Genomic DNA, 26,278 nt, shown 5'->3' on the forward strand with positions numbered 1-26,278 from the left:
CCGCCCCTCTTCAGTCTAGTGCTGGGGTGCTTCTCATAGGGTCAGTTTTCTTTTTCATTAAAAGAGAAGAGAAAATTATATGAAGGCAATACTAATTCACGTTGAAAGATAGAAAAAAACAGTACTTTCAAGGTCACGTCCTGGTTGGACAGTTCGTTCACGTGACATGGAAGTATGTCCTCTAGTTGTAGTTGGCGGCTAAGAGATCTGAGGCTTGAAAGGGATCAAGAGTTCCACATATTCTGTTTTATCTTACATTTCAAAAATATATATTATCTAACTTATTTAAATTTCGCGTTTTATACAGGAAAGAATCAATTAAAAGTTAGCGTATAAATCTGTTTTCATATACAGTTCTTCTTAGTTTCTCAACTCATTTCCCATTAATGGAACTGAAACTTTCCGTCCCTTCGGAGCTCACCGGCGACCGACACAGGTATTCACACAGGTGTGGTATACGAAGAAAAACCTGTTTCCAGTGTACGAGGTAACTTCTTGGAGAAGAGGAAGGGTGAAAGCAGCTGTTGGAATAAATATTTTTGATAGTGACAATTGGACGAAGATTAGTGTAAAATCGAGCCATTATTCAAGTGTTTGTGGTGCTTAACATCTTTGTGCTTGTGTTCTAGTGAAAACAAAAATAGTTGTGAGAATTATTCTCTTATTTATTAATGAAAATAAGTTAATGACGATAGTTCGTATAGTTTTTTGAACTGGAAAAAATGCCGTGTTCAGCAGTAACCCTATCTTTGGCTACTATAACAGCTATTGTAGCAGTAGCGTTATTAGCAATAGCTTTTTCCACCGATAACTGGCTCTATATTGAAGTGAAAAGAGCGCAAATCCAGGTAAGTTGACAGAAATTCTTTTGCGTAATTTGGTGGCCTCTTTAGTATTTCCTAAATACAATAGTGTATGAAAAAATTACAGTGTTACACCTTTACTATAGTGTTATTATTATAATTGCGGAAATTAGGATGCGTAAAACAAAATGAAATAATAAGTGTAATGTAAAATATTGAAATTGCCTCGAGTAGCGTCGCCAGGAATTGTGCTTTAGCTATTATTATTATTATTATTATTATTATTAACATTGAATATGAAAGAAATAAGTGTTGCCTACTGGGGGCGGCTTTAGGATTTTAATTTTGGGAGGCCCGCTCCCTCGGTTATGGATGCGTATACACATTTGATTAATAACAGTAGGAAATTACTTTTACAGTAGTGGTTGATGCTATTTGTTAAATAATTATCTACAATTATTGTAAATAGTGGAAAATATATTTACACTTTATTGTATCTTTTAGCGTTTATATATTTTTCAAAATTTTTGGGTAGGCCCGTGCCTACCCGCTAAAGCCACCACTGTTACCTACTCTATCCAAATGTTAAGTAAAAAAAATAATTTTAATTTACCAAGGATAAAATATTGAGATTTTCTACATATATAGTAACTTAATGATGCGAACGTACGGAATACCGATTCAATCATACAACAGATTAACTCTTTTCTAAATAATGTTGCTTCCTTGTTGGATTTTAATTTGTGATTTTACATATACATTACATTGATTAATTGTCATTCATAAATTGCATTCCTACACGTGTGCTTGATGGGCTTCTTCGTGGGTAATAGTTGCGTCGTGTGTGGGAGACCTGTGTTCGATTCCTGCTGGGCGTTCATATTGGTTTCAATGCCACTCGATATTAAAAAAGGATGCTAAACCCCGTAATACCGTATAATGGGTTTGGTCCTCATTATAGGAACACCATGTATAACTCGGTTAATTGGTTGCAAGAGAGATCTGGTTATGCAAAACCGTGTTCGAGTTATTTTTACAATGAGCTTAAATTGAAATTTAAAATTTCAGATTAATAAGCGTTTTAAAACTTAGGCCTACTTTTATAAGCTAATTAAATAAATAAGAAATCATTTTAAATATATAAAAGTTATTTCAAAAAGCACGTGTATTTTCCCCAAGTATAAAAGAAATTTTGCCAGCTTTACGTCTCAGCTTTTAGCATGTAGGTTAAAGGGAATGAGAAAATCCGTGGATACGACCTTACGTAGCCTGGGATCGAACCGAGAAGTTCGTAGTTTGAAAGTTGCACTCAATATGAGAGATAAATTATTACCTCAGTTTCAGGAGTATTCTTAATTCAGGTTCAAGGTATTTTCCTTCCTTCTCTTCGGAAGTTCTTAATTACTTTATGTTGCAAGAGGAGAGGGGAAAGATGTTCTTAATCACATTAAATTTGTTGGTAATCGTAAAGTAATTTGAATGCTATTTTGGCGTTTCTGTTTTCCATTAGTAAGATCGTTTAAGCGAGAGTACTAATAAAAAAAAAAACACTTTTTCTTTTAGTAATTCTGTATTATTTCCTAATTGTGGAGTTATCTTATTTGTAGATATTACCGGTACCATAGATTAAGGAAGTAGCCTTGGTTCCTTAATCTATGATACGATTAATTTTCAGAGCTTGCTTTTTTTTTTTTTTTTTTTTTTTAATGAAAGCTCCAGGGACGTACGCAACTATTTATTTGCAGGAACCCAAATTCAATATGACTGTAAATTATGTTACATTTTGTAAAATCACCCCTAAAAATAGACTAAATGTAGAGGAATGTTGGGATTTGGGGGGGCAGACCCATCCTCTGAGTACGTCACTGCTTGGAGATCAAAAGATGTAGACCTATGCAACAAACTGTAGAATTGGTACTAATGTGGCGCCTGGGCTGATATTTAGTATCTCCCCCAATCTTTTACATATAACAGCCTCTTCATATTTATCCACTGCAGTGGCGCAACTCAGTGGAGCAACTGCTTGTGAAGCATTGCTTTAAATTGCTGCCTTCGTTTGCTTCCACTGCAGTTGCTTCCACTAAAACGGTTGCCGCCACCGACCGCTCTCGAGCAACTGTCTCGAGCAACTCTCAGTGTCTTCCACTCGAGGAAAAGCATTGCTTTAAATTGTAGCCTTCGTACGAGGACACTGAAGTGGCGGTCACCGCACAAGGTTGCCAGTGTATCTCGATGCCAATGTATGTATATGTTGTTAAAAAAAAAAAAAAAAAAGGTGCTGAAGAAAGAAAAGAAGAAAAGGTGCTGATCAGACGAAACATGCACACTTGATCTTTCCGTGCCTGCCCTAGTCGCGGGTTTACTACCCCTCCCCGATGGGGGAAATTTTTAACACAATAGAAAATAATAATGAAAAACTTATTTTATGCATACCTTTATTTCGTTTTAGTAAAAATTTTAATGAATTTTCATTTTACATATGTTGTGAAGAAAGACTTTAATTACTATACATTCACGATCTTTTCTTGTTGTTTGAAATAGTTACAGAGAATGATGAGTTTTACGATATGCGTTGGCGCAATAATGAAATAAATTCGTTTTGAATTTTCGCCCGTAATAATTTGAATATTCCAACACTAAGAATTTCATTAAAGGGAATAAAATAATCGGATTGCAAGGGCGCCCATCAGGAGGGGCAAGGTGGGCGATCGCCCCCCTAGAGGAAATTGTACTTCAGAATATCGAAAATCCAATAGAATTTTTACATTAGTTACAGCAAAATTTGAAAGTATTTTTGAAACGTCGCTTATATTGCCCCCCTTGTAAACCACAACATGGGCGCCCTTGTTGGATTGTTGAACTTTATCTAGATTTATATTGTGACAAGGTGTTGAAGAGCACAAGGAAGTGCAATACACCATAATTACCCACCTCTTCGCTACTGTCTACTGCAAGTAGAACGTTAAAATTCTTTTTAGCTTCGACGACCAATGATTAACGCCAATAGACTTGCTAAATCAATTATTATTTGGAGACTGTTTGACTTCTATTATTATTATTATTATTATTATTAATATTATTATTATTAATAATAATAATAATAATAATAATAATAATATATTTTTGCACTTTTCTTCGTCTTGCTAATTAAATTTTTATTCAAAGTGTTCCCCTCAAAACGTTGCGCCCCTAGACTCGGGCCTAGTGGTAAATCCAACTCTGCCTAGTCGTTTATTATGTTTTGTTCTTTGGGTATTAGTCATTTATATTAATCACCAGATTAGCAGCCACCCCTTATGCCAAATGAATCATTTCTGGATACGTTTATAACTATTATTATTATCACGTAACGGGACTTATAATATTGCATTCTTAGTCCACCGTCCGTTACTCCTACGATAACTCTTGGACAAATACCAAATTGTTATATTCTGTTTTTGCAATAGATGTGTGGAGCGATTATGGTATCTCGTCCGAGTTCGTTAATGGAAACGATTAATCAACCGGACGTGGTAAAAATCAACCATTTCCGGTTTTAACGTCGCCATTATAGAGCGAAAGCCATAATAGATAGCGAGAAGGGGTTTTCTCAAATCGATTAATTGTTCCAAGAATATCTTCCATGTCCATCCTTAATACTGTATTAAAACCGGAAGAAATCCAGTACGACTTCCGGTTTCAATATTAATCTATATAAAGAAAACCGATAAGAGAGCAAGTTCGATTTCCTTGGAATCGACTTAGCGTTTTAAGAATAGTTCACATGTTCTCTTTTAACACTTTATTCAAATCGGTAGTGGCAGAAATCAACCATTTCCGCTTTCAGTGTTGATCGCCATAGAATAAAAACGATAATAGATAGCGAAAAGTGTTTTTGTAATCAATTTAGCATTTCAAATATATGTACTATCTCCCCTCTTAACCCTCTATTTAAACCAGAAATGGCATACATCAACTACTTCCGGTTTAAACGTTGATTACTATAAGGTAAAAACGGTAATAGGTAGGGAGAAGCGGTTTTCTGTAATCAATTGTGTCCCAAGAATAATATTCCATGTCGACTCTAATCTGTTTACTAAAACCAAACCTGGTACACATGTACCATTTTTGGTTTCCAGACTAATTTGAAAAAAATATTGGCACGCTCCACTTTATTGTCTTTACAGAATTACGTATTATTATTATTATTATTATTATTATTATTATTATTATTATTATTATTATTATTATTATTATTATTAATATTATTAATATTATTAATATTATTATTATTAATATTATTATTAATATTATTATTAAATCATTAAGGAAAGAAGTAAAGGACGGAAATATGTTGTTGACAAAACCAAATATATATTGATGGGATTCCTTGTGGCTAAATGCTTAGAACTTTGCGCCCTTGCAGGAGTCGGTTTCGATTTCCGGTGGCAGGTACTGCGGTTTGTAGATCTACGTCCCATGTAGCCTAGTAGCGTAGGTGTTGAAATGAAGTTGAACTCTAAATAATTAAAATGAAATGAAATCTTCATAAGTTTTACGTCCCACGTTTATGCCGGTTAGGCTAAAGGAGACGGTGATGATGAGAAATGAATGAAATGGTGGAAACGGGAAACCCCAAGAAATCCCACGAGCACGGTGTTTGTCCACCACAAAGTCCACACGGCGCGAGCTGGGATCGAACTAGGGACCACAAGCACCGGAGTAAGTAATACAAATATATAAACAAAAATATTGGTAAGTGGAAGAGTATTACCTGCGTCTAACAAAAGAATGTAAATTGAGAAATTAATTACAAAGTTTATGTTGACTTTGGAGCTGCAACACCTCAAAAAAAAAAAAAAAAAAAAAAAAAAAAGTACGAAAATAATATGCATATGTATATAGTGTGAATGACAGCAAATCTTCCTCTAAGGCAGATCTCTTAGCAGAAAGAGAGTCGTCCTGTGAATCCTCAGGAACCTGTGAATAGGATGCACGGACATTCGTTTTTTCCCTCTACGTTTCTTCTTTTTGAGCAGCAAAATAAGAAGTGCTTGCTTACTATTAACAGCCATTTCTCAAATTGGAATAACTTGAGACGGTGGAAATGCTTCTACGAACTACATGAACCGGATAGTCGCCGAATGGACACTGAAATCACGAACCATAAACGGCTGTATGTGTGTTTCTGCGTGTTCCATGTATTTCTGTGTGTCCTGGCAACACCACTCATAGTTTGGGCAATAAAAGGGGGGAGAAACAGAAAATAACAAGAACCCTTGGTACCTGCTGTCGGTTGCTTGTCTTTTCACAATCAGTGGCGCAACTCAGTGTTTCCACTCAGTGGCCGCGAATGAAGGGAGGGTAAGATTTACAGTGTGTTACTTGACAAAATATAGCTGAGGTAGGGACAGCTAGCGAAGGGAGGTAGAAGGCCCCAGGCCCCTTGTACTTCTACCTTTATCACAATTTAGACTAAAAGAAGGTACTCGTTTCGGGGAGATTTTCTTAATGGATGGGTTCTGCAATTTGTATTTTTAAAACTCGAAAATAAGTATGCCTATTGGCTGATAATAGAATCCATAAGAACATATAGGGTGTACAAATTAGAAAAGAGTTCCTTCACTCAAGGCGTCGACGCGAAGAAAACATTGGAATTGCCCTAGGGTTCTTCGCAAGGCGAGATAAGGCAAAGTTCTTCCAATACAAATAAATACAGTGTGAGAGACGTCACTTCCATTTATATCTTTTTGAAATAACATCCCTCTTCCGTTGGGGGAGCTGTCAAAACACTGGGAGTAAAAGTAGTAGTGAAAGAATATTGGTAACCCACGTTAAGTTCCATCTGTGATTTGCACCGGAGGGAATTTCCACCCAGGCTACTCCCTGATATCACTTGTTGCAGCAATGACGCTACCAACTTTGGAGGTGGGGACAAGTTTTTTGAAAGGCAGTCCGAAAATTATACCTTCATAGTATTTGAATTACGTTACAATAATGTCTTGGGTCATCCTGCTTCCTTTAGGCGTCGACACAGGCTAGTATAAACTTATGTTTCGTAACTTTAAAAAAAAAAAAAAAAAAAAAAATCTAATTTGAATAAATGATTATGGGATATTGCTTATTGTTATTATTGATAGAAAGCCAATATTACTTTAGATGCCTCTCGATTATTATTGAAATAAGTTATATAGAGAAAGGGTTACAAATTAATAAATATAGAATTTATAAATTTTAACAATTTACGCCTGTTATGGAGGAAGACCTTTATGTACGAATTTTTTATGTGTTGCTTCTTAGTGTAATTAATGAAGTACTTACAGAAAAGTTTGATGCTATAGGCTAAGGTTTATACTGACAAGGATTTAAGGTTTACTTACGATTCCCGTTCTAACTGATTAATTGATTGGCCCAATTACTGATTCTTTGTTTATTATTTGTTTAGTTTAAATACCCTGTTTATTGGCTTGTATAAGTTTTTTGTTTTTGTATTTTGACATTTTTATTTTTATTTTTAGATTTCACTTCTTTGAAAGTGCGTTTATGGAACCTTAGCCTGTTTTTTTTTCATATATATATATATTTAATTTCAAAAGTTTTTGATATATATTGATGAGTTGAAATTATATTGCACTTAGATATATGAATGCATACATAACAATGCTCGAGGAGGGAAAACACACATACAAGAACAATCTGTCTTCTCTCCCGTCAAAGATTTTAGAAGAAAGAAACGGGTTGTTTAAGAATATTAATACTATTTAAATAAATGAGATAGATTTTCCGGAAGTAAGTACCCAAGTGTGCTCTCAAAATGAAAGTGCACCAGTAAGTACGCCAGAAATGTTTACTTGGGGGGGGGTGTTCAAAATAAAAGGGGTGTGTGCTCTCAAAATAGTGATATAATTTTTAAACAAACTCAAACAAGGAAACCGTATATTTTGTTACGCAACTATTGCAATAATAATAATAATGATACTACTACTACTACTACTATTACTACTACTACTACTACTACTACTACTACTACTACTACTACTACTACTACTACTACTACTAATAATAATAATAATAATAATAATAATAATAATAATATCAGCTCTTCGCAGTGGTAGGTTCAATAAAGTAAGTTCACACATTTGAGCATTTATTATTATTATTATAGGTTCTATATTAGTATCTACATCAACCACTAATCAAATGAGTTCTTGTGCTGTGGAGAAGCGAAACAGTCTGCTTTATCAATTTAAAGCAAAATTTTGGGGAAAAAAAGCCCAAAATTTCCCAAGCAAAAATGCGAGGCAGAAGAACCGAGTTTTTTTTTCAAAAAAGCCAGTTTTTTTTTCGAATCCTTGCATCTCTAATTGGAAGACAATTGATCCTAACGCCTATTACGTTATTCACATGCTTCAGTCTTGCTTTCGTGATATTTTCTGAGTTTAGAGGAAGGTAGACAACAAATTCAGTTTTCAGCTTATTCAAAGTTAATTGAGATTTTCAGGAGCTATGCATTGACTTTAGGCCTGAGCAACTGAACATTCCTTTTTATCCTCTTTAGGTGATTCATTATGCAGAGGAGAAAACAAGTACTATCACTTGGTATTCGCTTTTATTTCAGTGTGAAAGTTACTGGAATTTAAAGTGTTGTACTTACTCTCTTCCAATTGGGTTTTGGTTTACCATGATTGATATTGTATTTGTAAAACTCTGAAAGTCAGTCGTTGGCAGGAATTCTAAATATCGCTTCTTACGTGTAAACAAAAGGGAAAAAAATGTAGCGATATTACGAAAATGTAATGGGCACGTTCTCTTCTGGCAAGTGAGGCTCTTCCTTATGTTGTATTGTTGGATAATTAACTATTTTTTAAGCCCAAAAATGTTTTTGAATCCTAAAGTAGTTTTCGAAGAAAGAAAGAGGGAGAAAACATGTTTGTCCTTCGGCGCAAGACATTGTTTATGCGTCTTTCAAAATCCTATGAAAAATCGGGATGAAAAAGAATAGTTTGTGTCGTCGGTTACATAAACTCTACAATCGCTTATATGCGCAGTGGACGTATGACAAGGAACTACTATGTCTTAACATGGAAAAAGCATCGCTCAATAGTTATAAGTTTAAATACATTGATTTATCATAGTCGAGTCGCAGTTTGCCTGTTTTTTCTTGCCGTTCGTACAAATGTGTGATTAAATAAATAAATCATTAATTAAAATAAATCTAGCGAAGCACAAAATACTAGCAGATCTGGGATACTTTCAAACCTTATGTTTTCTTTCCACTGTATTTCAAACCTTTCTCGTCGAGATGGCTGTTGCATTTGATTGGCTGAAAATACTTCGGTTCTTGTTGATCTGTATTTTAGTAAATCGTCATAACCTTACAATTTGGTAACATGTGCAATGTTACCGCTACGCCACCGATTACACATGTTAATCAATAAGTGTATTTTAGGTGTTCTTTTTCATACTCGATGTAAATTATCTAGCACTAACTGTGCCAACAATGCGATTACTGTGGAAAACACATTATCGTCCTTTGTTTTATCTTCCAGTAGTTATCTATACATGCTGAACTAAATGTGTTTTAAAGATCAATGATGTTCGTCAGATAAAACATCGTTCTAAGTAGAGTTACGAATATGCGAGGATAAGAGCCATAGTCGACAATGATTCTTGTCTGAATTTCTTTTTATGTACTACATGGCATTGCCATTGCTTACTTCTTATTTCAATGCAGTCCTTTTTATATAGAATTGTACTAGTTCCTTAGAAACCCACCTCTCTTGTTTATGTTGCTTAGTTTCTGTGGAGTAAGAGTTGGTCATTTTTAGTCTTATTTGAAATGTTGCAGGCCTGCAGGCAGTGATTAGCGTGTGCGTTGTTGTCGCACGGTCTCAGGTTCGATTCCCGGTGAGAGTGTCTTGGAATTTGAACGCATTGCGGTTATCTTGATTTCAACTAAAACTGTAAGCCTACTTGTCATATATCCTCGATACTGAGAGGGACGCTAAGCTCCAATCCAACAGACTAACCAACTTGACTCATCACTATGCTACGAGATCGCAACCACCCGAGTTTTTCGTGTGATTTTATTTAACCTATGTTAAATTTAAATAAGCCTTCACATATTTACGAAGTAACAAAGTCTAGATTAAAAATAATTAAACTTATAAACTGAAAACTAGAATCTGAAATCAGACTATAGATATACCACATTGACTTGATACCTAGTCTTCCATTGCAAGCACTGTTATCGGTTGAAGGAATTCTACTCCCTTTTGTTATTCACTTTCTCGCTTAGCAACAGCTGAACCCTTATTGGCTCAACGCGTGGGTGTGTCGAGGGTGTGAGCTTTAGTTCGCATTTTTGCCACGGATCAAGACATTTTGGCAGCACTAGAAAAACTAAAATCATACAAACTAAATAAAATTGCTTGCAAGAATTAAATTTTGATAATTTCATTATAAATTACATTCTTCATTTTCGTGGAGTCTTCGGTTAGTAAGATTTTTCTTAATGACACGATGTTTATGTGACGGCCAATGAAATGGAAGCAGTTAACAATAATAATAATCAATCGTAAGTTAATGATGAAATGTAAAGTTTTGGTAACTAGGAGACAATTAACAAAGATGTATACAGACCGGTCAGCAACTAAAAAGTGTTTAATTTATACAAGAATACTTGTTTAATCAAAGCCGCAACCAGACGAAGGAGGTAGGCTAATTAGAAGTCAGAACTGTACAGGGGATATGTGAGAGAGCTGCATTTGATATTTATTATCAAGTAGTATGTATGTTTGTTTGTTTCTTTGTGTAGTTCAATTCTTAATTGTGTCTCCTAGGCTAATAGATTCCCGATTCCTGTAATAGAACCCAAGGTTACACTTGGTAAAGACGTGGGAACGCTAAATTTAATATTAATCAGCAGATATTTTAGGGATGTGGGTCGGAGCTTGAATGTACCATCCAAGCGGTCGCCTGGGTCAAACGGAAAGCCCCCAGGATGACCTTTAGCAGATTCGAATTCAGAACCACTTGACAGCAAAGCATGCACATTGACTACTAGCTGACCGGGTATGACATTAGGATCTAGAATTTCGTTCTATGTTGAAAGGGTCATATTAAGCTCTAGTTCAGAAAATATAAACCCAGTTCAACGATATAAAGTACCAAGTATTCTTAACGTTTGGAGTATAGCATAAAAGTCAATAAAATCTATTACTATCAGGTTATGTTTCCCAGTACATCTCAGTGCTTATTTAGTATTTGGAGCAAAATTACTTTTAGGTGGTATGCCATGTATAATCATATAATTAAAGAGCACCCACCTCTGAAGATTCGGGAATAGTGATGTATTTCGCATTCCACAATAGGGAAAAATATATTACACACACTCTGAACAGAGCTTATTTTATAGTACCCTTTGTGTAATAGATTGGCTGTGTACGGTAAGGGACACTTCTGGATGGAACATCCATATGAAAATTTACGGCAATAGTGTACCATCCAGAAGTGTCCCTTACAATATAATAGAAAAGACTTTAAGCAGGGCCAGAATGCTCCTATACTCAACTATGTGGACAGACGTCTGTGTTTATAGTTTAATACGTCTGGATTTGGGCATATTAGAAGATTGAGTGAATTTCAAATGCTTCTTTCTCTCATTTTTGAACAGTATCTCTTTTGGTATTATATATATAATCACTATAAAATCTTTGAAATTGAAATGTAGCGATTTTGAAGGAAAGAAAACGCAAAACGGATTGGAATGAATTTAACTTTTTTAAAACAAATTATTAGTGTGTGAAGCCATACACAAACTGTATTCCGCGTTCATTAACTTATTTCCAAGAATTGGAGGTACATGGAAATTCATTTCACACCCTGCTTCCTCAGAAATATATATATATATATATATATATATATATATATATATATATATATATATATATATTCGCGAAAAGTAAATGAATGTGTTCTCAGTTTAAATCAATTGAAATCTTAGTTTATATATATTATGCAATGTGCTATGCCAGTGAAGACCTTGGTCTGTGTCGTCATTGAGTTAACTGATGAACACATTCCATAGCATTGAGCAAAGAAGTTTATAGTGAAGATGAGATAGAAACTTTTTTTTTTTTCGTGAAACTATTATTTTAATGGCATACCTATATCATTCTTGAGTAAATTAAAATCTCCTACCCTATATAATAGCTTCAAAGTTTCTTGCCAGAATAATGTGAATTTAGTAGGTTTAGGTAAAGAAGCTGCAACGAATCCTAAAAATTGAGTAACACTAATGACACTAGGCCTAAGATTTTTGTTGAACACTTATTGTGTAGATAGTTGGCAATCGCAAGATATGAACGCTAGCAACTCTTCAATGAACGACGGGGCCGCGGTGGCTCAGAGGTAGATCGTTCACCTCTGGTGCTTGGGGTCCCGGGTTCGATCCCAGCCCCCGCCAAGTGAACATTGTGGTGGACAAACACCGTGTGCGTGGGTTTTCTCGGGGTTCTTCCGTTTCCTCCCACTTTCTTCATTTCACCATTTCACTCATTTCTCATTATCACCGTCTCCTTTAGCCTAACCGGCATAACCGTGGGTCGTTAAATTTAAAGATTTCATTTCATTTTTTTTCAATGAACGACAAGTGTGATGCTCGAATTTACGTATTTATACTGGTAAAAGTTTTCTGTTAAATATGTTTATCAGATCATAAGAGCCACATTTTTTTTTAGATTGTTCTTCTGGCGTCATGGGCGCATTACGTTTTAGTGATAGAATCAGTGCAAAATATGGATGTTTATGCCTTCTCATACCACCAGTGGTGGATCTTCAATTTTAGATTTTTTCTTTCTCAAGCACTTTTCTCAGGCCCTCCTTCAAAATTCGGCACTTTCTACTGTTGCTAAATTTTATCAGTACGTCGTACACTCGATTATAGAGCTTCACAAGCTAACTATAAATAAGATGAGGTCAATAATTTTCATATTGGTCTACGAAAGTTCATATTGAGTAAGCAAAAGATTGTGATGTCGATGATAATCAATTACTGTTCTCTTTGTAAACAAACAAAAGCTCATTCTATTACAAACACACTGGCAGTTTTCCTTTAGAACTTTTTTTTTTTTTTTTTTTTTTTTTTTTAATCAATCTAAGAAAATGACATTTACTTTTCACGTGAAACTAAATAATCTCCACAAATTAGATTCTTGTATATGAGTTCCTTCTCGCCCTATTTCCAGAGGTTATATAGGGTGCTACCTAAATTTTTGTATGTCTTTTTTAATTCTACAATTCTTCTTGTTTTAAGAAACTGATGTAAGTAATTAAAATTCGTAATACAGTCCACATTTTGAATTACCTAGAAACTTGTATTTATGTATAAAGTGACAGAATTGACTTTCAAATTAAAGAAAATAGAAGCGGCAGTAATCATATTTACATCGTTATACCGTCTGTCTCAGAGGAAATAAATATAGGTAAGCAGTAAGAAAAACAAGTATCACCTAAGTAACCGCCCTTGATTCGTCTGTTTCCTTTAACGGTTTGGACTAGCTACGGTCTATTTTTTTTTTTTTTTTAAATATTTAATACCCTGGGTTATGCACCGAGGCTAAGGGACACGGTGATAAGATGGATGATAATGGTGGAATGGAAGGAAGTAGGAGGAAACGGGAGAACCCGAAAAAATCCACGCACACGGTGTTTGTCCACCACAAAATTCACTTGGCATCGGGTACGAACCAAGGACCCCACGCACCAGAGATGAACACTCTACCACTGAGACACCGCGGCCCTTATATGATCCAGTTACCATATTCCTCATAACACATAGGACTTCCCATCCCCTTCCCTTGCAGGATTTGCAAAAGCAATAATTTTCTACACAGGAGTTCGAAGATAACAGTACGTGTTTAACGGACGGATTTTGGACTTGAGGAGGGCTGTAGAAATTTGGATGTATGGACATGATATGAGAATATTTTTCTGTGGGAGTAAGCAAGTTGATGATTTCATTTTTCAACAACCCTTTGCATTTACCCTAGGAAATCAAACTGGTTTATTTTTGTTGTCTTAGATCAGGACGAAAATCGACTGGAAGCCTTCAAAATGTGGGTGTGGAGGAGAATTAGTTGGGTAGAGCGGGAAACGAATGAGAGAATGTTAGAAATCGTGGGTGAGAAAAGAACACTTTTAGATATTATTAGGAAGAGGAAGAGAAACTGGTTGGGACATTGCCTAAGAAGAGATTGTATCATGAGGGACGTCCTAGAGGGTATGGTAACGGGAAAGGGAGGGAGGAGGCGAAGGAGACTACAATTAATGGATGATATTAAAACAGAAAGATCATACGCGAAGACGAAAAGGTTAGCGGAGGACCGTGGAGCATGGAAGCTTCTCAGCTGCGGCAAGTAACCTGCCAATAAAGGCAGAATACCTATGATGATATCAGTGATAGGCAATTATTTTGGGAGGGGAGTCAAGCGGAAAGAAAGAACTCTAAGCGGATCAATATAATTTATTAAAATCATCATTAGTACATTTTACAAAATTCTTGTAATACTGGGCGCTATTATTGATTAAAGTTTCTCGTAACCTGGTTCGAACTGGGAAGTGAAGCTAAATACTCATCTGTTAGTCTAATATAACTCTTTTGTTGTAACTATCCTCCTTTAGCCTAGCCGGCATAAGCGTGGGACGTAAACCTCAAAACTATTTTCTTTTTTATGTCGGGTCCCTGGTTCGATCCTCAGTCAAATAAGTTTGTGGTAGACAATATTGTGTCCGTTGGTTTTCTCCTTTCCTCCCACAACCTCATCCAATCATGACTCACTTGTCTTAATCATCCGTCTCCCTTAGCCTAAAGAACATAACCGTGGGACGTTAAATTTAAAAAAAAATAATTTCTATTTTTCTTTATTCATCAGTTTAGGTATCATGTGGAGTTCTGGATAAAAAAAAGAAAAAACAGACTTTCATAATACAACTCCCTCTAAGTAACCCTATATTTTCTTACTATTCATCAGATGTGGCGAGCCAGATTAAACCTTTCAGAAGGCATCATGTGGCCCGCGGGGCATAGTTTGTCCATCACTGTCCTAAGTGATCAACTTGTATGTTAGAGTAAATAATCTTATTTATTCTTTTCCATAAATACAAATTCGACTCATCAACTCCAATAGCTTAGTTTCGAGTTTGCATGATTCCAGGATAGATATCAATAGGTAGTGTCTCAGAGTTGGATTATTTCCATAGAAGGATCGACATGACGTGGTAAAGTATGTCTGTCTATATATAGTAAGGTGTCTTTCATAATTATATGCTCGAAATTTCAGGATGCATTTACTGACTGTGTTGAACTTAGGCCTTCAGTACTTTTTGCAGTGCTCCTATTTCAAACCCATTGTGAGTTGTATCCGTTATCTCAAAAATAAACCATTTCAGGGAACTATATAGCGTTAACATTTTATACGATTTTAAAATCAGCTTAACTTTCTATTTAGTTTAGAACACACTATTTTTAATGTCTGTGCGATATGAATAAGCAATGAAGCTTTCTGTCGTTAAAAAAGGAAACTTTTAATTTATCGTACAACGATTATAAGTAATACTATATAGGCTAAAAGAGACAGATGCTAATGTAGTAAATGGTGGAATCAGAATGTGGGATGAAACAGAGCACGAAAAAGTTCACGGGCACGATGCTACCATAGGACTGGAATCGAACCAGAAATCGCTCGACCAGAGGTGAGCGCTGTACCACTTTTTTAATTTTTAAAAAATCTTACTATTTAATTTCTTGTTTGGACAAGTTTTAAGAAAGATGTCGGTTATCACTAGAGACCAGATGTTTAGGCATTAAAAACCCGGAAAATAGGCACTTAAAATTTAAAAAATAGGCAAAAATGAGCTTTAAAATCTAACTCGAAATAATGAAGATAAATACTCAATACAACTAAAAAAATAGATTCAAGTCATACCTAGGTAGATGATGTTCAAAGAATATAGAAACAGAAACATACCTGTTTGTTAATATCTTCTCTTAGTATATGTATATATATATATATATAGATAGATAGAGAGAGAGAGAGAGAGAGAGAGAGATAGTGTGTTGATGAACTATACAAACTGTAAGAGGTGATTCCTCACATCAAAATAAGAGAAAAAGTTCATATGGACCTATGGCGAAAAGTGCATAGTTTCAGACATAGGGCTGTCCAAAATCGCAAAAAGCCAAATTTCAACAGGCCCCAATTCGAATTCCAGAAACTGGGGATGGTGATCCTTATCAGCGTAAAGGAAGCCACGCTCCAAAATCCAATCCAAAAGTGCATATTTCGTCAATTTTCAGTAGGTATACAGGGTATTCCCTACAGAGTGTAATTTTCAGATATGCTCTCAAATAGAGATCTCAGATATACCCTGATTTCAAGGAGGGTTCAAAGTAGGCAGAATGTAAGCCTTGACAACAATGGGCATCCAATGCTTCGGAGTGAAATCAGAAGTGTTAGAAACCGGCACCTCCATGTTTCTCTCTCTCTGTGCGTGTGTGTGTGTGTGTGTGTGTGTGTTCGGAATAATGTGTGATGCGATGTATTTCGTCACGATATATTTCAGGTTTTTCTTCACTTATAAGCGTGAAAGAAAACATTGAAGCATGCGTTTTCCCGAGTACGAAAAACCATGGTGCTAACAATCCTTAACACTTCCGACATCCGCGCCAAAGGATTCTGTGTCCACTGCTGTCAAGGCTTATCGTTTGCCTACTTTGGACCAATCATAAAAGCAGAGCATTATCTCAAAATTCGGTTGATGGCATGTCTGGGAATTTCACCCTGTATGTAATAGTCTGTACACCCACTGAAAATTAATGAAATATGCATTTTTGGATAGCGTATGCGTGCAGACTTCCTTTACGCTGATAAGGACCACCACCCACAGTTTCTAGAATTTGAAATAGGGCCTGTTAAAATTTAATTTTATCGCGATTTTTAACAGCCCTAGCTCTGAAACTATACATTTTCCCTCACAGGTCCATGTGAACTTTTTCTCTTATTTTGATGTAAGGAATCACCTCTTACACTGCAATGTATCACTACACCTTTATATATATATATATATATATATATATATATATATATATATGTGTGTGTGTGTGTGTGTGTGTGTGTTATTTATAGTATATGAATTAAATATTTTCCCAATGAAGGGTTATTTTGAAGAAAGTGAATAGAATAGGCAAACATTAGGCATTAAAGTAATTATTTAGGCAGTAAGGAGCGAAATAGGCAAAATAAATTGTCTTAAATCGAAACTATAACCCCCATATAAACTTTAAAACCTTTTTTTTTTTTTTTATCATTTCTTTAACATGAAAGAATAGGCATTTTGCCTAACATCTGGTCTCTAGTTCATTATTGTGTGTATTGTTCGTAAGAATGAGTGTCATATTCTTAATTGAATTTTAAGTCATGTTCACTGAAATTTCTTGTATTCCTAAATCAAATTGCCATGAAATTGCCCAGCTTTCGATTAATGGAGGGTTGAATGTAAATTTGAGGAAAATGGTTGACTTAGGACTATAGAAAAGGTGTAAACGTTGTTATATACCCCATATGTCGTTTATGTTAGTTGATTTTGTATGGTATCCAGTTCCTGTCGGTAAACTTGCAGTGCCTAACCTTCGCTGTTCTTTGGTCTTCACCTACATGGAGACACGACGTTGTTGGCCTTGAAATGAGTGTTAAAAGGCAATTGCAAGGTCAGTTGAAAATAATGACTAAATGGAAATATTTTAATTTATGGGTTGATGGCATGTCTCACTTTTTTTCTACAGACTAGATCTTTGTACAGATATTTTTATTTTATAAAATCTTTTATCAATTTGAGTAAAGTCATGGATCTCGATACCTACGGATACTGTTGCAAACTATTTCATTGCAAATTAAATATGTATTTAATTTAATGCGAATCATGTAGTAGTAGTGTTCTTCGCGTAATTACTGTCTAGGTACACTTTTTGCATCGAAATAAACAAAACATTTCGAATTATTTGAGATTCTTGTGTTGAAAACGTAAGGAATTTACGTACATTTGTTCTTCGACCGTCAAGAATACACATTTATGGACCACAAGGTTAATATTTTTTGGCAGTTTTAATCGAGATATAAATTTTGTCAAAAAAAAAAAAAATTGCACATCCATGTTACGTGAAGATCTCGTTGAAAGGTCTTCTGACTTTCTGAAAATAACACACAAGTCTTTTATAGTAAGAAAACTGTTGGCAGATTTTCAGCGCAAATAGGAACTATTTATATTTACTGTACAAAATAGGGAAAATAGTCAAAATTTCATATTTGTAATAGGCACAGATTCATGTTAGTGAAAGATTTGTTACGGATGGCTTTTATATTACGAGCAAGACCTTGTCAGAATATGTGTGGTTATGGAAATTTTCCATATTAAAAATGTAACACCAATATAATGATAGACAAAATTTCATGGAAACTCCTTTTTATTTGCGATCAAATTCAAAAGTATGAATGTGTATGTATATTTTTATTTTATTTATTTATTTATTTTTTGAAATAACTTCCTGGTGAATTTTTTCAGATAGCTTTGGAATTACACGTTTTGAAGTCTTAATTGTACAGCTTTTAAATATAGTCTTTCGTATTCACACGGAACTTGATGATTTTTAAACTTTAAGCACTCGTTAACGTCACCATTGGCGTGGTACCAATGATTGACATCGAGAGAAACGAAGAAACTGATAATCTTTTAATCATTATATTAAAAAAGAAGCAGGAAGTAACACTTCTACTTTCCATTATTGAAAAACAAACATTGCTTGTTCTCTATGTTGTTTTTCTCTTCAAAAATCTTCTAAAACGATCCTTATTTTGCAATGTTAATTAACAACTGAGAGAAAGAGGGGTTGTCAATGCTTATTGTATTTTTTTATATTATTAAGTTCTTAACTGGAAGAGAATGTTACGGCATAAATGTCCATCGGTGCTGAAATTATGTTCTTTCGCAGATTTTATTTTCAGAATATAAGTATTTTGTAAGAAAATGGTTTCTCCGCTAGAGGCTGTAAGTTTTGGAGAAATCTTGTTTGTTCAAATTTTCCAATGAATGAGAAATCCGGGTGACCCAGAATAAAGGATCACTTAATATGAATAACGAACAAACGGGTTCGTATAGCCTCTGGAAGCTCAATGGACCATCTTATTAGGCTTTAGGCAATCTGAATGCGACGTCACTTTTCATCAATTAAATCTAGTCTTTTTTCTCGTGGAGTATATGTATTGCTGTAAAGGAAATTAGATGTAGTTCTTAATAATCTGGTATAAGGTGATGATGTTTTTTAACGATTTGTGGTAGTTTGCGTCATTGCGTTCTTGCATGGAGACACGTTAGACTATGTTCAACAAAAAGCATTTAGTTATGGACATGACATGACGGAACTGAAATTTTCTAGTTTCTGGAAACTCTTGTGGTGTAACATGACTTTTTGAAGCGACATCCTAATCTGGCTAGTTAGCGTGGATTCGGCTCGGATTCGATTCCTGATGGGAGCTTATAGATGGGTCACTATCTCTTGCAATTCTTGCTCTGGTATCAGTCAACAGACAGGCGTACGGCCAGTTTTCTATAAAAAGTACCTATACTTACATGCAGAGACGAACGCAGGAGATTAGGAGCCTCACAAAATAATTTCCTGCGTATGTCCCTGCTCACGTGTACTGTAGTTTTGAGGTCTAGTGAGAAATGTCCATTCCATCGAGAGCCGCACTTTCGGTTTTTAGGTAGTGCTGAAGATTTTATCACTCCTGATCACTTTCTTTTTCAGTAATTGTTATCGAGTGATTCGCATTCTATGATCTTAATTTGAAAAGAAATGATAATAATGAAAAAGAAGTTTGTAGATGGAAGGGCCAGATAAGACATAGAACTGTATTTTCCAGAGTGCTTCTAATTATATTTCTCTCGTTTCGTATTAAAGAACTAATACGCAACAGAATCTTCATGTCGCATGCTATGATTGGAATTACTTTTGTTCGCATGGTGGTAGACATTCAGAATAGCCAGAACAAGAAGCGTCAAGCGAATGATGAGGGTCCCGCATATAAAGAAAGCGAAAGTGAATGCATGAGTTTTTTTTCTTTCTTTCACTGAACCTTGAAGTAAATCCTCCGAAGCAGAAACAATTATATTGGCGTTGTTATGAAAAATAAAGTTAGAAAAAAAAAACTTTGATGGGAAAATAGAAGGATACAGAATTCTAATTAATGCCCTTTCTTCTAAACAATGAATATGATATGCAGCCATTTCACTTAAGAAACAGAAAAAAAGGAAGGCTTTCGCCTTTCAAACCAGATACTGCAACTAACGAAATCGAAATTACTAAATTTATTCTTGTTTATTCAATTGTCAAATGGATTTTCTACGTAAGAGCAATTTGATGTTAAATTCTATTTTGCTTGAATATGTATTTGAATTCCATCAAAGTATGGTGATTGCACATTTTTAGATTGCTGTTCTTTTAGATGGCAAATTGAATTAAAGTAATGATGGAAGTACAATACCAACCGCATTAAACTCACTAGCCCGTCTCGTTTACTGTATACTTGAAGTGATTACTTTTTACCATCTTCAAACATTATGATCATGCACCAAAAAAAAAAAAAAAAAAAAAGTCTGATACATACTAGACCCTATACTCTCTTATCCTGAAGAAGCATGGGCGCCGAAACAGGTAGACTTGAGATATGCCTATTCGTCATTTACTCTGTAAACAATAATGATTTGAGCTTCCCTCGTGTTTCTTATTGCCCAACAATACAACTCCATAACACTGACGTTTTACACACCTAATCCTCTGAATTCATTAATTGAAATAACTGATGTAAAAAATAACCAGTTAACTTCAATCATCTTTTTTTTTTTCACCCCTTTTCTTCGAAGTCAGACTTAAGGAATTCCGAGGTATGGGCATATTATATTTTGTAATTGCTGCCAATATGTCTCCCCCGTTCTACGTATAATTTCCTGACATCTTACATTAGTGGTATCGTCGTTTTGCAAACTGTTTGCAAAAAGTAGTTTAGGGTCCTATTGCGATGGTGCTGACTTGAGCCCTCCTGCGCACTCGATCGATGAGGAAACGCACTGATGGACTTCTGGCATAAAAAATAGCCAGAATTTCCTGGGGCTCCGTTAAAGAGTTTTCCCGAGAAGCAGTAAGCTCGTGAGATGGTTCCAAGAACAGGCAAAGAGTTGTTACCATCTATGAAGCAAGTACTACTTTCCTCCATGTTGTTACTGTTGAACATCCTTGTTCTGACCAATTATGAACATGTGTGTCTCAGAACCAGGGTTTGAAAAAACCCGGGTATTTTTTTAAAGAAACCAACCCACCTGGGCCCATATGTTTTTTAAGGGTATTTTCGGGTTTAATCGGTTTTTTAAAAATATTTCAATGTCTTTGTGGTAAAAGTGTTAAAATGTGATTTAAATTTCAAGATTGTCATTGTCGCAACTTGCACCAATTTTTTGTTCTACTGTTTTTAAAAAATGACCGCCATTTTGAAATTTTACATTGGATCGCCGAGAAAATCTATACAGCAAATTTAAAATGTCTCTTGCTTGTACCCTCAAAATTTCAACTCCAACAAATTTCAAAGTCCGAAAATTACACCCTATAACGTGGATACACGCTAGTTGAAAAATGGCCGCCATTTTGAAATTTTACGTTGGATCGCCGCCAAAATACATATACAGCTAATTTAGAGTGTCTCGTGCTTCTACTCTGAAAATTTGTATTTAAAAGACCAAAAACTACGCTTTATAGCGTGGATATCCGCTATTTTTTTTTTTTAAATGCCGCCAGTTTGAAATTTTACGTTGGTATGCCGCCAAAATCTATACAGGAAATTTAGTATGTCTCATGCTTGTACCTTGAAAATTTAAAATTAAAAGACCGAAAGTTGTACCCTGTAATATGTGTGTGGTACAGGCAGACAAACGAACAAATGTAGATCGAATCATTCCAGGAGCCTCAGTGACGTTCGCCAAATACAATATGAATACCAAATATATTAATTTAAAACAAACATATAATTCATGTATTATAAATAAATGTTTCAAAATATCTTATATGACAAATATTTTCCAGCGTAAAATAAATGGTTTTAATGTTGAAGTACACTTTAGTGCTCTCAAACGGGTCAGCTCGGGTCGGGTTGTCGGGTAGGGTCAGTTCGGGTCGGGTCGGGTTAGCTCGGGTCGGGTTGTCACATTCTTCACTTATTTTGAAATACTATAAGAAGCTTTGTTGTAGAATTCAATTCGAAGTTGGTGAATGAATGATAATTGTGACTAATTGTAGCTGAAATAGTAATAAAATTTTAATTTAAGCCTATATTAACTAATTAGCACGGTAATTGTAATTCATATTACGACTGACTATTATCCTTCCTGCGTTTTTATGTCAAGTTAAATGTCACATTAAGTAAAATTGAAATGAAATATCTAGTTAACGTCCCACGTTATGCACCAACGCTAAGAGAAACAGTCATGATGAGAATTGAAGTGGTTGAATGAAGAAAGTGGGAGGAAATGGGAGAACACTGAGAAAACCCATGCACACGGTGTTTGCCCACCAGAAAACTTACTTGGTATGAGCTGGAATAAACACCCATGGACCTTCGGGTCAAACATCTGCCTTTGGGCAGGACACATTATTATTATTATTATTATTATTATTATTATTTTAAGAATGGCCAAGGAAGTTCTGCCGCTTTTTCACCCACCACCTTCGAACATTGATATGTAACCTAAGACGTACCTGGAATATCAAAAATAGTCTCCATCAGCATCGACGACCTTCTGCCAACGTTCTGGAAGAACTTGGTGGGACGTGAACCGAAGAAGGTATCAAGTGCATATTGCACCTCTAATAGCGATTTGAAGCGTTCTCTAACGCGATTGTCCAATGAATGGAACAGGTGATAATCGGACGGTGCAATGTCTGGGGAGTATGGCGGATCAAATAGTGTTTCCCATCCAAGGCGTAGAATGGCGTCCTGGGTCATCTTAGTCACGTGGGGCTTAGCGTTGTCCTGTAACAGGAGGACCCCTTTGCGATTCAGAAGTGCTGGATCTAGAGTTTTGAGTTTGTCTTGAACACGGCTCAACTGCTGGCAGTACACAGTTGCTTTGATGCTCTGACCAGCTGGTAGCAGTTCCTGATGGACGATGCCGCGAGCAGTCCACAAAATGCACAGGAGAACCTTATTCTGGTGTAGTGCAGGTTTGGGCTGTTTTTGAACCGGTTTATGGGATGCTAACCAACGATGACGGCGCCGTGGAGCTTCGTACAGGATCCACTTCTCATCACATGTCAACACCCTGTCCAGAAATGGCTCTTTCCTCAGACGAGACACCAAAGAAACACAGGTGTCTGCTCGCGTTGCTTTCTGCCCCAAGTCAAATCATGTAGGATCCATCAACCCAACTTGCAGTGCTTCCCAAGATGATGGTGGTGGTGCCGAATGGTTTCTCCACTCACACTGAATTGTAGTACCAGTTCCTCACATGTCTGTCTTTGCCTCAATTGCTGCCTGAAGATCTTTACTTTGAACATCTGTTTGTCTTCCGGCACGTGGTGCGTCTTCGAGTGTTTCGTTCGCCGTCCTTAAACTTGTTAAACCACCGCTGCTGTCCGCGTAGTTACGACACCCTCACCAAAGGCCTTGCATATCTTGCGCCCCGCGGAGCAGCATTTTACCCCAGTTTGAACTCGTATAGCAAACAAGCCCTTATGACGCTCTGTGGAGGTCCCATGTTCACTCTGTCCTTACGCACGTTCACGGTGTAACTGAACAGCCACAACCAGGTAATATGTTGGATATACCCACTAGTGTTGCTCACGAGACCAGGTTCAGTCTCGTCTCGAAAATGTGTCGTGAAGGTAGTCTCAACTCGAAAAGTACATATGTTTCTATTGAAAGAGCTCTGTCTCGTCTCGTACCCCTTCACGAAAATTCTGTCTCGTCTCGTCTCGTCCAACAACTGACATTCGCCTTATCTCTATTCACATTCAACTCACGGTGTGAGGGCCAATTGAACACAGACCTCCACGAAAAGAGACAGAACTTTCTTGGTCCCCTTATTATTATTATTATTATTATTATTATTATTATTATTATTATTATTATTATTATTATTATTATTATTATTACTGCGGTAGTGATTTGACTTTCTCGGCACTAAATTACTCGCTGATTTTATATAACGTTGCAAATATCTTCTAGATAAATTAATCAAGAAGAAATAAAAGGTAATTCCCTACAGAATATGATATTTCAGTCCAATTAGTTCCTTTGATTCTATCATATACCAACGCTGTTTTTAAATAGAAAAATCGGAATGTGATCACGTTAGTTGTACCGATAATATACTAACAAAAAGCTCAAAAACCCAGTTTTTTTTTTCGGGCTGGGCCCACTTGGGCAAATCCTGCTCAGAACTCCCCCCAAAGGCTGGAAATGACAAATGCCACATTCAAAGAAGTTGAGGTTTGGTCTATGTCTCACCTGCTTCCTGCATTTGGTAAATTTTTACTTAAAAAAAGGGGGGGGTCCAACTACATCCTATTTTTGTGTTCTTACTGTACAATACGCACTTTGGCCCACCAGTCATAACAAGAGAGCAATACAGAATGTGATACGCTGTATGTTTATTTGTTTACGAGATTATTTGACATTAGCAGTTTTCTTACATGTGGACATACGTTGATTTACACAAGACACATACCCAGAAATGTTCGTTGGGAGGAGTCCAAGTTTTTTTTTTTGGGGGGGGAGGGGAGTCCAATACTACAAGACACTACGTCTAGGTAGTATTAAACGGGTTATTCTACACTTGAAAAGACGATAAATAATTGTAAAATACTTCCACCTATATTTTCACAAAAAAATGATAGAACTTGATTGTTTTTGTAAGAGAAAAAGTACAGATGAAGTGTAGAATCAAATTTTCATGTTACATCAATTATTTTCCTAAACAAGTATAGTTTTACTGAGAAAGTGTACAAATGTATGCTGAGTTAGTTAGGGGGAGGATCCGGATCCGATGATCCATCTCGTGGATGTGCTCCTGATTTACACTCATTAGCATATTTTTATGGTGATCCTGTAACTGTTTGTTCCCTTTCCATTTTCTTAGCTGTGTAATTATCCTTAACTTTTGGACACTAGGGTAGGCTTTAAGGTTCATTGTCTTAAAAGACAAGTAATTGCTGAGTTTGTACTGATAATGAAACATTATCAATATAGGTTCTTGGTTGTGTATTTGAGGTGAATAGCCATCATTCGCTTTCATGCATAACCGCCAATTTTTATTATGTGAGTGCAGGTCTATCATTTCCAGCATGAGAAGGAAGAATGTTGTAAAATAATAAATTTTGTCATTGATAAAGAAAAGAAAAGAGGTTACAGTCAATCTCAGAACTCGAGTAAGACAGTATTTAAATGTGTAAATTATTACAATTCTTTTATTTTCCCATGGAAGAAAAGCATGGTTCACTTTATTATAGAATTCAGCAATTTACTTGTAACAATGATGAAAGAAAGATTCTCTCCAATTAGCGTTATTTTCTTCGTGTAATATTACGTTGAATCGGTGTTTGTAACTTAGGTTTAGAAATAGCTACAAGATTTCTTCATAAAGAGTCAACGTTAATTAATTTAACTTAAATTAGTACAGAAGTATAACAGTTTACCAGATTGTCGTAGATTAGTGATTGTAAGTGACTATAGCCGAATGGTTTGAGACAAGAGGCGCAAACCATTGAGAGTTCAAGTCCCACTGAAGAATATGGATATTTTTAATTGTCTTCGATGTTTGTCGTCTTATCTTTTTCTAATTGGTTAAAGTTAAAACAAGAAGTATTAGATACTAAGGAAACGGCAGAGGAATGTTCGGTAAATAAGATATTTGACGAGTTTGATGCAAAAAGGGTGTAAGTCTGAAATATGCATTTGGAGAAAACGATGTTGAAAATTTAAGTAATTTTTTCTTACATAAAAGAATGTAATATGCAGCATTTTATTCCGATATTGAGTTGAGGTTTTGACAGGAGGCAAAACAAGCATGTAAAAGCCAATTACGCGTTTGATGCAAAAAGGGCGAAACCTCCCTTACGGCCTTATTCCATCAAACTCCTCATTTGTTCTTAAATAAACAATGAAAATCTGGTTATTCTTGGTTGGCTCAGTAGAAGTTTAAAGCTTCTTCAACCGACGTGGACGTACAGCTTGACGTGGTATCCGAACAACATGAGCTTCCACCGGTAACCGACCTGGGTCTCCCTCCCAAGTGGGGTACGCTGGCCATATAGTCGCGAGAGAGCTCAATTGAATCAGTCATTGCGAAAAGGCCATATGTCCATCCCCACCACATTTTCATTTTAGTGCAAATTT

At 35.8% G+C, this 26,278-nt stretch overlaps 1 protein-coding gene across 2 annotated transcripts in view; it reads left to right on the forward strand.

Moving 5' to 3' along the window:
- The first annotated feature begins 436 nt into the window (after positions 1-436).
- The window catches only part of LOC145664470 (uncharacterized), a 229,769-nt gene continuing 203,927 nt past the window's right edge, over positions 437-26,278 (forward strand). Inside the window, exon 1 of one of the 2 annotated variants that reach the window (XM_081731170.1) lies at positions 437-848. In XM_081731170.1, the coding sequence (XP_081587296.1) occupies positions 723-848 (126 nt within the window). In that variant the 5' untranslated portion in view covers positions 437-722. The remainder of the gene's footprint in view (positions 849-26,278) is intronic. The other variant, XM_081731169.1, reaches the window with a different exon arrangement.

The sequence above is a fragment of the Thermobia domestica genome, chromosome 11 (assembly GCF_964235325.1).
Source record: "Thermobia domestica chromosome 11, izTheDome1.hap1.1, whole genome shotgun sequence".
In the NCBI taxonomy this organism is placed as follows: Eukaryota; Metazoa; Arthropoda; class Insecta; order Zygentoma; family Lepismatidae; genus Thermobia; species Thermobia domestica.